This window comes from Gorilla gorilla, chromosome 18 (genome assembly GCF_029281585.2).
Source record: "Gorilla gorilla gorilla isolate KB3781 chromosome 18, NHGRI_mGorGor1-v2.1_pri, whole genome shotgun sequence".
NCBI lineage: Eukaryota > Metazoa > Chordata > Mammalia > Primates > Hominidae > Gorilla > Gorilla gorilla.
The window spans coordinates 105,716,546-105,730,621 of record NC_073242.2 but is presented as its reverse complement, the minus strand read 5'-3'; the positions used below and the strand labels follow the sequence as shown (position 1 = coordinate 105,730,621).

At 59.0% G+C, this 14,076-nt stretch overlaps 1 protein-coding gene across 9 annotated transcripts in view; it reads left to right on the top strand.

Moving 5' to 3' along the window:
- The window catches only part of BCAR1 (BCAR1 scaffold protein, Cas family member), a 38,664-nt gene extending 25,470 nt beyond the window's left edge, over positions 1-13,194 (top strand). For 7 of the 9 annotated variants that reach the window (XM_004057995.5, XM_004057991.5, XM_055366586.2 and 4 more), the window contains exons 3-7: positions 4,061-4,222; positions 4,407-4,523; positions 5,407-6,504; positions 7,486-7,575; positions 11,387-13,194. In XM_004057995.5, coding sequence (XP_004058043.2) covers positions 4,061-4,222; positions 4,407-4,523; positions 5,407-6,504; positions 7,486-7,575; positions 11,387-11,899 — 1,980 coding nt within the window. In that variant the 3' untranslated portion in view covers positions 11,900-13,194. The remainder of the gene's footprint in view (positions 1-4,060; positions 4,223-4,406; positions 4,524-5,406; positions 6,505-7,485; positions 7,576-11,386) is intronic. The other 2 variants (XM_063700336.1, XM_063700335.1) reach the window with 1 other exon arrangement.
- The last annotated feature ends 882 nt before the right edge of the window (positions 13,195-14,076 follow it).

The following is a 14,076-nucleotide window of genomic DNA, read 5'->3' as shown; positions in this document are numbered from 1 at the left end:
CCACACAGATGAACACTCGTGCATGATGCCTGTACCCCACAGATACGAACACCCATGCACACACCATATGCACGAACACACACATGCGCTACATGAATGTGCGTGAATACATGCACATATCTGCGTCCCATACCCCATAAATGGACACACGTATACGCCCACACATGCGCACATCATATGCATGAACACGCGCACACCCAAACCCCATATGTGTAAACACACGTGCATACTCACCCCACACACAGACACGTGTACGTCCACTCATACAAAGCGTGTGCACCCACCAGTATCCCACAAACGTACAAATGTATGTGCGTATGCACACGCACACACAGTCCACACTGCACACGCCCCAAGGTCAGGCACATCCCCTCCCCTCCTCTCCCGCCTTTGCAGTGAAGCTTGTCCTGGTGCGGCTGGAAGCCCTGTGGGCTGGGGAGCAGCAGCGAGACCCCTAGACAGAGCCGGCCTCGAGGCTGTGTTTTGGCAGCTGTTCTGTCTCCCTCTCCGGCAAGGGGCCTGCCCTCAATTGCATCAGGGGCTCAACCAGCTGGGTACTTCTCTGCCCGTGCCCACTGGTAGAGCTGCCCAGACCTGTGCCCCAAGGGCCCTGACCTGGCTGATGGCCCAGGAAGGAGAGCCCTGTGTCCTGGGCCTGGCTGCTCTCCCCCAGGAAACCTCCCCCAGTCTTGACTGTGTCTGCTTGTATTTTATGATCACAAAAGCAATGCTTGTTTGCTGTAGAAAATGCATAATGTATGGGAAAGTCTGGAGATGAAATTTTCCAATCGCGGTAATCACTGGGAAATTCTGGCATATTTTGTCTAGCATCTGCCCTGTGTTTCACAGATTTGTACATGCAGTTTTGCATTTCAAAGTTGTAAATCCAACATTAGATGTCAAAAGCATTTTGTTGAATTCTTAAAGCTTGTCCCTGAGCCGCCTTGGACTTTGCTGGGTTGCCCCCTCTGCTGGGGCGGGCCCTGGGCAGTTTCCGATTGCTCATGTCTTCATTACGGTGGCACGGCGGTAACACCTGGCTGCGGGACATCTGTGAACCTCCAGGTGCTCCCCTCCAAGCCTCAGGCCTGTCCCTCAAATGCCTGGGAAACTGAGTCTCCCAGTTCCAGGGTAGTGGTTGGCTGGGCTGAGAAGGAGCCCTTGCCAGGACTTCACGTGGGCGGGAGGGACACTGGCTCTCAGGAAGCCAAGAGGGTGAGTGACAAGGATGGTGGCCAGGAGGGTCAGAACCCTGGGCCCTGGAGCAGGGTCCAGTGGGTGCTAAGGTGGGAGCCTGGTGGCCCGTATGGCTGGGGGAGAGGTGAGGGCCACACTGGCACCGAGACTCTCTGGGCCTGGTGTGGGCTGTAGGAATCTGAGGGCAGAGGCTCTTTCATGGTCAGATGGGACTCCCGGGGGAAGGCGTCTGTGGGAGGTCGCTCAGGCAGTGCCCCTGGTCAGTGCCCAAGGAGACAGCCGTGGCGTGAGGTCAGGCGTGCACGTGGTCCTGTCGGGCCTGTGTTTCACCCTCCTCGCCCTAGAAGCTTCATCTTGCCCCAGGCTCCCCTGTGCTGGGACCTCAGGCTGGGGTGCCTGGAGCTGGGGAGGGAGGGGAGCAGGCTATGGTGGTGGCCCCTCAGGCCACCATGACCCAGGTCAGGTGAGCCCCTCGCGCTTGGGTGTGTCCTGGTGGCCGTGGTCGCAGCGCTCCTGTGGTGCTCCATTTCCCAAGGAGGAAACGAGGCTCCTGGATTGGGACCTGGGGGTGCCAGAGCCGGAAGCCAACCCAGGTCAGGGGCGACACCCATTTTGCAGAAGGGGGAGACCAGCCACTGAGCTCCAGGGCGGGGGCCCACTTTGTCTCCTTCCTCTGACCTGACACCTGCTTCTGGGGCCCTTACTGGGAGGCTGGGATGTATTCCTGAGTTCGCTTGTCCCCCCGCTTGATGCCTGATCGTAGGGGAGGAGAGGGGCAGCACCCTGGCCCTGGGGCTGCCTGGATTCTGTGCGTGCACCTGGCAGTGGGCCTGTGCTGTGTTTTCTCTGCATTGTATGAGGAGTGTGTGTCAGAGACCGTGTGGGTCTTATGTCAGTGACTGTGCCTCTCTTCTCTCCTCCTGGGCTCTGGCTGTGTTCCCCTAACCCCCGGGGGACCTCCACGGCCTGCTAGTGGGGTCTCAGGTGTGCAGCAGGGTGGCCTGTGATTAGCAGTGGGGCTGAGTCATTCCCCTAAAGAGCTTTTCCCCCTGGTGGCTGCGTTGCTCTGTTTTTCTAACAGAAACATTGGTCACTGTGGCTGCCTACTGCCACCCGACTCAGCTCCAAGAGTGGCAGGCGGCCATTTGCCTGGGGAGGCAGGCCTGGGTCCAGCTGCACCCCCAGGCCTCACCGCGTGAGGTTGGGATGGCCACCAGCAGGGTGCTTTTGGAGGATGCTCATCCCTCCTGCTGGTGCTGGGTCCTGGCTGAGCCTTGAGGCTGGGTCCCCACCTGCCTTTGGGAGGCTGGGAGGCCTGGAGAAGTCTCGGGCCGTGCCTCGAGGCCCAGCCAACCTGCCACGTCCCTCCGCCCCGCCTGCCCCGCTGTTGGCAGGTCCCTGCATCTAAAAATAGTTCTGGAGGAGACTCAAGTCTGGGGCGCGTGGAGGGAGATGAGTCTGGAGAGGCGGCCGCCAAATCCACTCCCAGACGCCCTGGAAGGGGGCGGGGACACCCCACGGAGGCCCCCAGCCGGGGCTCTGCTACCAGGCGTGCTGGAGACCTAGTGGGCCCAGCTCTGCTGCGCTGCAGGGGGCTCTGCCAGGCCTGCGGCTGCTGGGGGGTGCTGGCGCCTCTGCCGCCCCCATGCCCAGGGCCCCCCTCACGCCCAGCGCCCCCCTCACAGCACCCTCAGCAAGCAGGGCTGGCTGCCTGCCTGCATTGGGAGGGCCTCTAGGGGTTCAGGGGCACTGGGCCCGGGGGAGGGGCTGCTTTGGCGCTGCTGCCCTGGGGGATGTGCGGGGAGGCCCTGAGTCAACCCTGTCCCAGACATCCCCTTTGATGAAGGAACAAAAGGTCTTTCAGTGGAGAGAGCTGAACAGGGAGCCTGGTGGTGGAGGCGTGTGGGCGCAGTGTGCCCGGGGGCTGGAGAATCCCACCAGGGAGGCCTTGTCCTCCCCAAGGCAGGGAGACCTTCAGGGAAGGAGGCTGCCTGGCATGGCCCCTACCCGCTTCAGGCTGGTGCTGGTGAGGAGTACCGTGGCCCTGGGCAGGCCATTGTGCTGCCTGCCTCTTCACCCACCGTGCGGGCCTTGGCCTCCCTGGGCCCTGGGTCATGGTAAGAGCACCTGGGGAGGGGAGGGCTGGCCCTGGACCCACTTCCCCCACTAAACTTCATCCTTTCAGGTTGCTGGGGATCTTACCTGCTGCAGGCAGCTCCCCCGGGGCAGGCGCAGCAGGGAGGGGGCCTTGGTCCCAGCTGCTGCGCCCCCCAGCACACACCCAACCTGCCCCTCTGGCCCTGTCCTCCAGAGTCTCCCCATGCTGTGCTGTGGGGCAGGGGGTGCTAGGCTCTATCTGGTCCTGGGCTGGATGCAGTCCCCTGCTGGGCCAACCCTTCTGAGGAGGCTACAGCTAGGTGGTGTGGGCAGCAGACTCCGAGGCCTCCGACGTGGCCTCTTGTCCTGTGGGGCTAGGTGCCCCAGTAACGGGGGGTTCCTTGCCTGTGGGTAGTGCCCTCCAGAGCCAGGGCCTCAGCCCCTCACCCCACCGGTGTCATCAGCTCATACTCATGCTCCTCTGTGGAGCCTTCTGGGTCAGCAGGCTGTAGAGACGTTGGTGTCCTGGCCCAGGACGAGGCAGCTCTGAATAAAACCCAGACTTCTTGCCGTACCTGGCACTGCGTTCTGCTAGAGGAAGGTCAGATGGTGCAGAGGGGGTGAGAACTGGCATCCTTGGGGAGCCCCGTCCCTTCCACCTGGTGTGCCCTGCCCACCTCCTAAAAGGACGTGGCTTCCAGGTGTGAGTGGAGCCTCCCTAAGGGCTAGTTCGAGGGCAGCAGTGAAGTCGGCTCTCTGCCCCCAGGTGGTGGTGCCCACCCGCGTGGGGCAGGGCTATGTATACGAGGCCGCCCAGCCGGAGCAGGACGAGTACGACATCCCGCGACACCTGCTGGCCCCGGGGCCACAGGACATCTATGATGTGCCCCCGGTTCGGGGGCTGCTTCCCAGCCAGTATGGCCAGGAGGTAGGTGTGGGGTGCGCAACGGGGGGAGGGCAGGGTGGCAAGTCTGTGCCTCTGCTTGGCCCTGGGCCGGGAGCTGCATCTTCTCAGCCCCGGCCAGGCCTGGGGGCGGTGCTGCGGGGTTCCCACCTTTCCTATTCCCCCAAGTGGCCCTGGCGCCGTTAACCCTGCACTGTTTCTGCCCCAGGTGTATGACACACCCCCCATGGCTGTCAAGGGTCCCAATGGCCGAGACCCGTTGCTGGAGGTGTATGACGTGCCCCCCAGTGTGGAGAAGGGCCTGCCACCGTCCAACCACCACGCAGTGAGCAAATGCTAGGGCAATGCCAGGGCCAGGCTGAGGCTGTGGGGTGTCTGGGTGTGTGCACAGGGGTGCTGACCAGTGTCTGCAGGGCTGGGGGTGGCGAGCAGGAAGAGACTGGCTCCAGACCCTGGTTCTGGATGGTTGACAGATGAGGAAATCAAGCTGTCTTCTGAGCCTCAGGTTCTTTGTCTGCAGAACCGCCTGTTGCGAGGCCTTCTCCATGAGCTCCTGAGGGGGTATCTGCAAGGTGACCACGGGATGTGTCATCTCACCTGGGATACTTCCAAGAGTGAAGGGGGGACTAGTAATTATGTGGGGGCATCAGGGACAAACCAGCACTGTCCTGGGCAAACCAGAATTTGGTCCCCTGATAATACACACAGAGCTCAGTCGCACACCTGCTGCAGAGTAGAAAGTTCACATGTGGTGGTGGTGCTGGGTGGTAACAGTGATGGTGGTGGTGAGGTGGCAGCGGCGGTGATGGTGATGAAATCATGATATGATGGTGGTGGCAGTGGCAGTATCACAGCTAACCTTTCAGTGAGTGTCTGCAGCGACACAATTATGTGAATTAACACGTGCAATTCTTCGGGAGGAAGCTCTCCCACCTTCAGGCACAGGGCTGGTCACCTGGCTCCAGAGCCGGCTCGTCCCAGAGCTGTCATGGACAGGAATTGTGAAGGATGTGTGTGCTAGGGCTGCGTGTGTGTGCGCCTGTGTGCGTGCCTCTGCATTTGTATGTGTGCCTGTGTGTGTGCGCGCGCGCCTCTGTGTGTGTGTCTGTATGTGTGTACGTGTGTGTGTGTGTGGCTGGGTGCTGCCCCCAGTCCCTGGGGTGGGCAGATGGACGGATGGACAATCTTGACCATCGCTTGTCCCCCAGGTCTACGACGTTCCTCCATCGGTGAGCAAGGATGTGCCCGACGGCCCATTGCTGCGTGAGGAGACCTATGACGTGCCCCCCGCCTTCGCCAAGGCCAAGCCCTTTGACCCGGCCCGCACCCCACTGGTCCTGGCTGCGCCCCCTCCAGACTCCCCGCCGGCTGAGGACGTGTATGACGTGCCACCCCCGGCTCCTGACCTCTACGACGTGCCCCCTGGCTTGCGGCGGCCTGGCCCGGGCACCCTGTACGATGTGCCCCGTGAACGGGTGCTTCCTCCTGAGGTGGCTGATGGTGGCGTGGTCGACAGTGGTGTGTATGCGGTGCCTCCCCCAGCTGAACGTGAAGCCCCGGCGGAGGGCAAGCGCCTGTCGGCCTCCAGCACCGGCAGCACACGCAGCAGCCAGTCTGCGTCCTCCTTGGAGGTGGCAGGGCCGGGCCGGGAACCCCTGGAGCTGGAAGTTGCCGTGGAGGCCCTGGCACGGCTGCAGCAGGGTGTGAGCACCACCGTTGCCCACCTTCTGGACCTGGCAGGCAGTGCTGGTGGGACTGGGAGCTGGCGTAGCCCCTCTGAGCCACAGGAGCCACTGGTGCAGGACCTGCAGGCTGCTGTGGCCACCGTCCAGAGTGCCGTCCACGAGCTGTTGGAGTTTGCCCGCAGCGCGGTGGGCAATGCTGCCCACACATCTGACCGTGCCCTGCATGCCAAGCTTAGCCGGCAGCTGCAGAAGATGGAGGACGTGCACCAGACGCTGGTGGCACATGGTCAGGCCCTCGACGCTGGCCGGGGAGGCTCTGGAGCCACCCTTGAGGACCTGGACCGGCTGGTGGCCTGCTCGCGGGCTGTGCCCGAGGACGCCAAGCAGCTGGCCTCCTTCCTGCACGGCAATGCCTCACTGCTCTTCAGACGGACCAAGGCCCCTGCCCCGGGGCCTGAGGCGGGTGGCGCCCTCCACCCCAACCCCACTGACAAGACCAGCAGCATCCAGTCACGACCCCTGCCCTCACCCCCTAAGTTCACCTCCCAGGACTCGCCAGATGGGCAATACGAGAACAGCGAGGGGGGCTGGATGGAGGACTATGACTACGTCCACCTGCAGGTGGGTGCCGCCTGCCCAGCCCCGGCTCCTCTTCTGCCACGCTGGGCTCCTGTGCTTAGGGGGAGATTTGTTCTCAGCTGGGGCCTTGTCCCTGGCAAGGCCCTGCACCCTCCTCTCACTTTGACCTCCGTCACCCCACATTGGCCCCATGTGCTAGGGTGGCCATGTCATCGAGCCCTTCGTTGAGTCCCTCGGGCTGGTATCTCTGGTGACCAGCAGCGGTGACTCTGCTGTTCTGTGTGGGGAGACAGATCTGCAGAAATGTGCACACACACAAGGATGCTCTGAGCGTGGGGGAGCAGCAGGAGGCGGTGGGAGGTGGCTGGGACTGCTCCTCCCAGGCTGGGCCCTGGAGCAGAGGCCTGGGTGCTAGCCGGGTGGGAGTCCTGGTAAGGAACATTCCAGGCTGAGCTGGGCCAGAGAGGCATGCAGGGGCAGGGACCAGGTGGCCAGGCCTTTAGGCCAAGGGGGAGGGATTGGGTTTGATTCCTGGTGTTGGAGCCTGGGAAGGCAGGGTGGAGCTTGCAGACTTTCTGCGGGTGCCCCACCCTCTGCCCAGTCTCTTCCTGAGCTGGCAGGCGGTGAAAGGGGCTGCCAGGGTTGCTTCCTAGGAAGCCACCTTCTCTGTGTGTCCCTGCATGTGCCAGCCTGGTTATGTGTATGTGGGGCTGTGTCCCCACATGGGCCAGCCTGGGGGGTGGGGGGTGTGTGTCCCCGCATGTGCCAGCCTGGGGGGCTGTGTCCCCACATGTGCCAGCCTGGGGGAGTGTGTGTGTGTGTGTGTATGTGTCTGCCCCTGCACGTGCCAGTCTGTGTGTGTGTCCACGTGTGCTTGTGTGTGTGTGTGTCCACGTGTGCGTGTGTGCGCGCGCACGCAGCACCACCTGGTGGCCACTTAGCTCACTGCGCCCGCCACAGGGCTGGCCTGCGCTTCTGGCTCAGAAAACTGGCCTCAGCGCAGCCCCTGTCTCTCCCCTCCAGGGGAAGGAGGAGTTTGAGAAGACCCAGAAGGAGCTGCTGGAAAAGGGCAGCATCACGCGGCAGGGCAAGAGCCAGCTGGAGCTGCAGCAGGTGAGGCCCCGGAGCAGAGCAAGGCCCAGCCTTGCCCGCTGACCCCCTGAGCCCCCAGCTCTTGCCCCGCAGGGCCGACCCCGGGTCCCCAGCTTCTCATGTTGTCTGACAGTGCTCAGAGCTGGGCCCGGCCTGCCACCCCCCTGCCTCCTGACCATCTTCATCTTTTCACTTGGTTTATTTTAAAGTTTTCAAGAGTAATTGTTGGAGACATTTAGGGAATTAGAGAGTGGCGTGAGAGCAGAAAATAGACCCCTCACAGCTGCCATAGGCTCGGCACGGGGCTGGCTCTGCCCTGCTCCTTCCTCCAAGCTGCTCCCTGCATGGCCGGGATGGTGTCCTGTGGGCATTCGACTCTTCTGTCCCAGCATCTGCCATGGCGTTAAGCATTCTTGTGGATTCTTTCAAAGACCACTTAGCGTCTATTGAATGTTTGTATTGTACCCACACTTCCTTAGTATTTTTTTTTTTTTGACACAGAGTCTTGTACTGTCACACAGGCTAGAGTACAGTGATGCGATCTCAACTCATTGCAGCCTCAACCTTCTGGGCTCAAGCGATTCTCCTGCCTCAGCCTCCCCAGTAGTTGGGATTACAGGCGCCTGCCACCACACCTGGCTGATTTTTATATTTTTTATAGAGAGAAAGGTTTCACCACATTGCCCAGGCTGGTCTCAAACACCTGGGCTCAAACGATCCACCTGCCTTGGCCTCCCAAAGTGCTGGGATTACAGTGTGAGCCACCACATCTGGCCCCTTATTGTAAATATACTGCTGTGTTTATATGCAGACATGTTAATAGAATTTTCCTCATATTTTGAATCATTTCCTCAGGGTAGGAAAGAGGTATGTAAAAAAACACTAAGGGAGCTTTATTCTGATTATGAAGATAATTTTAAAAGTGAAAATACAGGATAGCACGAAGTGAACATAAAAATATCACCCGTCAAATCTCCCTCGCCTACCTTCTGGGCACCAAGGAGGTGGCAGAGGCAGGGGCCTGGGACCCACGACACACAGCAGTGAGGCTGCAGCCGCCTCATGAGAGCTCGGTGAGAATCACTGAAAAGTGGAAGATGCCTGGGAAGTACCTGGCACATGGAGACACTCAGGAGAGGCTAGACGTTGACATCTCAGAACGGTGGCAGGGTGGCAGGGGGTGGGGGCTGAGAAATTACCTAATGGGTACAGTGTACCCACATAGCAAAACTGCACCTGCACCCCTGTTAAATCTACTAAAGAAAACACCCAAGAGAAGAATAAATGTCACACCTGTAATCCTAACACTTTAGGAGGCTGAGGCAGGAGGATCACTTGAGGCCAAGGGTTTGAGACCAGCCAGGCCACGTAGTGAGACCCAAGTCTGTATATATTAATACAAATTGTGGCCAGGCACAGTGGCTCACACTTGTAATCCCAGCACTTTGGGAGGCCAAGGCGGGCAGATCACTTGAGGTCACGAGTTTGAGACCAGCCTGGCCAACATGGCAAAACCCCATCTCTACTAAAAATACAAAAATTGGCCGGCATGGTGGCACACGCCTGTAGTCCCAGCTACTGGGGAAGCTGAGGCAGGAGAATCATTTGAACACAGGAGGTGGAGCTTGCGGTGAGCCGAGATTGCGCCATTGCACTCCAGCCTGGGCAACAGGGTGAGATTCCGTCTCAAAAAAAAAATTGTTTTAAAAACCTCCTGGGTGCCGAGGCGGGTGGATCACCTGAGGTCGGGAGTTCGAGACCAGCTTGACCAACATGGAGAAACCCCATCTCTACTAAAAATACAAAACAATTAGCTGGGCATGATGGCACATGCCTGTAATCCCAGCTACTTGGGAGGCTGAGGCAGGAGAATCGCTTGAACCCAGGAGGCGGAGGTTGCGGTGAGCCGAGATCGCACCACTGCACTCTAGCCTGGGCAACAAGAGCGAAACTCTGTCTCAAAAACAAAAAATCTCCTGAAATACCAACAATATATAGGTCTATATCTCTGTCTAGAGAGAGAACTCTGTGGGATCGCCGTGTTTTCAGAAGTGGTCGTGTACTTTGTCCGTCCTCTGTGCGCCTCCAGCGCTGACTTCACCAGTCCCCTGCTGTTGGACACTTAGGCCATTCCCAGAGTTTTACTTTTGTGAACAGTGCTGTGATGAATACTAATCTTTGCACGTATCTGATGAATCACTTAGATAACTTGCTAGAAGCTGGATTAAAGGGCAAGAATATATGTGAAGAACTCCAAAGATGTAGAATTCCAAGGCCAAGGACATAAAGTCCATGTTAGATGCAAGCCCATGAAGACTTACTGATGAGAACATCTGTTGCCCCCTTTTTGTATCGGTGAAGAATCGGAAACCCCCGCCCGCAAAGTGTCTAATAGGAGATTATTGGTTCAATAAAGTGTGGACATTTGTGCAGTGGGATATCACATAACTATTAAGAGTTGCCAAAGAATAAAAAGGGCTGGGTGCAGTGGCTCACGCTTGTAATTCCATCACTTTGGGAGACAGAGGCGGGAGGATCATCTGAGGTCAGGAGTTTGAGACCAGCCTGGCCAACATGGTGAAACCCCATCTTTACCAAAAATACAAAAATTAGCCGGGGGTGGTGGCGCAGGCCTGTAATCCCAGCTGAGGCAGGAGAATCGCTTGAACCCAGGAGGCAGAGGTTGCAGCGAGCCGAGATCGTGCCCACTTCACTTCAGCCTGGGTGATAGAGCAAGACTCGATTTAAAAAAAAAAAAAAAAAGATTAGCCTGGGTGACAGATCAAGACTCCTTCTTTATAAAAATAAAAATAGTATTAAAAAAAAAAACACCCCACAAAGCTTGTTGCCTGTGCTCTGTCAGGGCTCGCTGCAGCCTGGACTTCCCAGACTCAAGTGACTCACCTGCCTCAGCCTCCCAAAGTGCTGGGATCACAGGCATGAGCCACCTCACCCTGCCTCATCAGAGCTTTTCAAAGAAAACGGAGTATGTATCTCACTGGCTAAGAGAACGGAGAGATGGAGGATTTCACCAAGTGGCTGCCTAAGGGGGACAGTGCGAGGTTCTAAGTGTTAGGAAGGGGAGGTTTCCTATTGGTTTTGCTCATTGTGGCTTGGATCTTTGCGCCTAGGGTGGGACAGAGCTTACCAGTCCTGAGTCTGGGTGTGGCTGGTCACTTCCGGAGCCAGAGCGGCTCTAGTGAGGACACATTGTCCCCTTCAGCTGACTCCTAGGCACGGGAGTGGAAATGTTAACTTTCGTGTGTGGTTCTGGAAGATGATTTAGCAGAGGTTCTATTTAGGGGCATTGGATTACGGGTGACATCTTCGTTTTTTCTGTTTGATATATTTGAATCTTTTTATAGTGTGTATGTTACTTTTGAACTAAGGGGAAAATTTTTAACTTTCCATTTTGAAATATTTATAGATTCACAGGAAGTTGCAAAGATAGGGTCAAGGGGTCCCCAGTGCCCTTCAGCCAGTTTCCCCAGTGCCACGTCTCAAGTCACGTGGGACAGTACCCAAGCCAGGACGGTGACCCCCCGACCCCAGGCAGCCACTTTTCTGTTGTCCATCTTGTCGTTTCAAAAATGTTCAGGGCACGGAGTCTGACCTTTTGAGATTGGTGGAAAGGTAACTGAACAACCTCCAGAAGGCTTGCCATGGTTCCTGGTCCCGTCCCCGGGAGAGGAGACTGCCCGTTTCCCCGAAGTCCCATGCACTCTGAGTAGCGGCCCTTTTAGAGAAGCCCAGCCCAGGGTGCCCAGGTCTCGGCCTGTGGTTCCAACTCACCCGAGAGCCTAACCCTGCTCCTGCTTCCCTCCTGCCCCAGCTGAAGCAGTTTGAACGACTGGAACAGGAGGTGTCACGGCCCATAGACCACGACCTGGCCAACTGGACGCCAGCCCAACCCCTGGCCCCGGGGCGAACAGGCGGCCTGGGGCCCTCGGACCGGCAGCTGCTGCTCTTCTACCTGGAGCAGTGTGAGGCCAACCTGACCACACTGACCAACGCCGTGGACGCCTTCTTTACCGCCGTGGCCACCAACCAGCCACCCAAGATCTTTGTGGCGCACAGCAAGTTCGTCATCCTCAGCGCCCACAAGCTGGTGTTCATCGGGGACACACTGTCACGGCAGGCCAAGGCTGCTGACGTGCGCAGCCAGGTGACCCACTACAGCAACCTGCTGTGCGACCTCCTGCGCGGCATCGTGGCCACCACCAAGGCCGCGGCCTTGCAGTACCCATCGCCTTCCGCTGCCCAGGACATGGTGGAGAGGGTCAAGGAGCTGGGCCACAGCACCCAGCAGTTCCGCCGCGTCCTAGGCCAGCTGGCAGCCGCCTAAGGGTGGTGACCCAAGGAGGGAGGCAGGGGAGGGGTGCGGTGGTCCCAGCTCCCTGGCTCCCATGTCAAGAGTCGCTGTGCCACAGGCTTAGGGATGGGACCCCAGCTCTGCGTCGGTCCTGGTGCCCTGGATGCCCAGGAATCTGTATATATTTATGGCCGGGCAGGGTGTGGGGCCATGCCTCCTCAGGAGCCGAAGCCCAGGGGCCGGCCAGTGGCCTTACCCAGCATGCACCACGGGCCCAGGGCGGGTCACCAGACGGGGCTGGAGTGTGAGGGTCCTGCAGCCTGCAGGACCTCGTGCCGCCCCGAGGGCTGAGCCTGGCCCCACGAGGGTGCCGTGTCCCCTGACAGGGCCAGTGCAGTTTGGTGTGTCCTCCGCCTTACCAGGAGAAGAACCTGAAGAACTATTTTTCATTATTGGTTTTCCAATCATTTGACTAAGAGTCTCCATTTAAATAAAGTTTTTAAAAGGAAGAGCAGCTGCCTGAGGGTGGCAGATGAGAGCAGCCCGGGATGGGTGACGGTTCTGGGGAAGGCACCTGGGGGCAAGGGCCATGCGTGGCATCTCCCGGGAGGGCGGAGGAGGAGTGGGTCTCTCTAGAAGAAAACCAAGGAACGCCGAGGCTGGGTGTCGTCTCCTGCAGGCGGGGTGAGGCCTGCAGCTGGCCACAAGGCCCTGGGAGCCAGGGCAGAGCCTGGGCCCAAGAAAGGGGGCAGTTTCAGAGCTGCAGGGTCTGGGGCCCAGAAAGCACAGCCTGGGCATGGCCCCTTCAACCCTAGGGAGCCGCCACAGTGAGCACCTGCCCATGCCCACAGCTGGCATCTGGAGTGAGGGCAGATTGGGGCAGGAACAGCTGCACTGCTGGGGGCTGCATCCAGAGCTCTGCTTAAAAGAATCTAATCCCAGCCTGCGGAACTCCCGAAGTGCACATGGAATTATACATGGACCTGGCCTCTGAGTTGGGAGGGAGGGGCTTGGAGAAGACTCTTGCCCTGGGCAAGTGTGTCCCCCCCGTGGCTCCCCCACCCAGCAGCCTGCAGCCCAGATGGAAGCTTCAGGGTGCTTGGAACCCCTGGTGCTGCTCCCAGTGCTGACTGTTCTGCGTATGAACATGGGCCTTGGTTTCCCCATCTGTATGAAGAAGGGAGTAGGGCTGGGTGATCCACAAGCTCTCCTGATCTTACCTCTACAGAGGTTGTCCCCGTGACAGCATCTGTCCCCCCAGCTCAGCCACATCATGCTCAGCCCACCCGCCTTGGTGAGGACACAGAAGTAAAGGTGTATGCAGTTGCTCTCAGTGGCTTTATTTGTGTTTTACACAGATGCGGGGTAGGGGGGGGTCTCGGCCTCCACGCCTTCCCAGGCATGAATTTCATGATGCGGGCATCCACGCCTGGTGACAACAGGAGGTGCTGGTGCTGCTCTAGGACACGATGCCCTCCAGCGTCCAGGCTCCATCCTGGCAGGCAAGGGCTGTCGGAGTCACCCTGCAGGAAGGAGAGGAGGTGTCTCCAGGCCTGAACTGGGTGCCAGGGCCTGGGAGACCCTAACCTGGTGGAGTCCAGGGAGGGGTGCAGAGAAATGGCAAGTGTGGGTGCAGGGGCTGTGCCAGGGTCCTGAGGCCTGGGTTCACGTGGCAGCCCCAGCTCTGCCATGCATACTCCTGGAGGGAGCTGGGGCAAGTGGCTTTCATCCATGCCGGGGCGCCATTCATCCCATGAGCTGACACTTCCAGCTCAGAGGGCTGGGGAGAAGAGGAAGTCCCCAGGCAGCCTCACCTGCCTGGTTCAGGAAGCTGTGAGCCTGAGTCCTGGCCCTTGTAAGGCCTAGGGAAGGAGGGCAGAGAGGAGTGGGGGGGAGCCCAGGCCTCCATGAGTGGACTGGAGAGTGCTGGGGTACCTTGAGAAAGGAACAGGAATGGGACTGGACAGGTGAGTCTATGGAGACGGATGGAGAATAGCCCGTGGCACGTGGTGATTTTTAATGATTATCTGTCCACGTTTTTCTACGGTGAGCAAAACTTTATCATCGAAGACACCTGTCAGGGTGCTTTCAGGAGCTTTACTACTTGGGAAGGAAAAAGCTGGGAGAGGCAGGTGCCCATGGGCCCTGGCAGCCAAGGGTGCAGGGCAAGGCCCAGGCCAGCTGGGCAGGGGCCCTTGTGCCCACTCAGC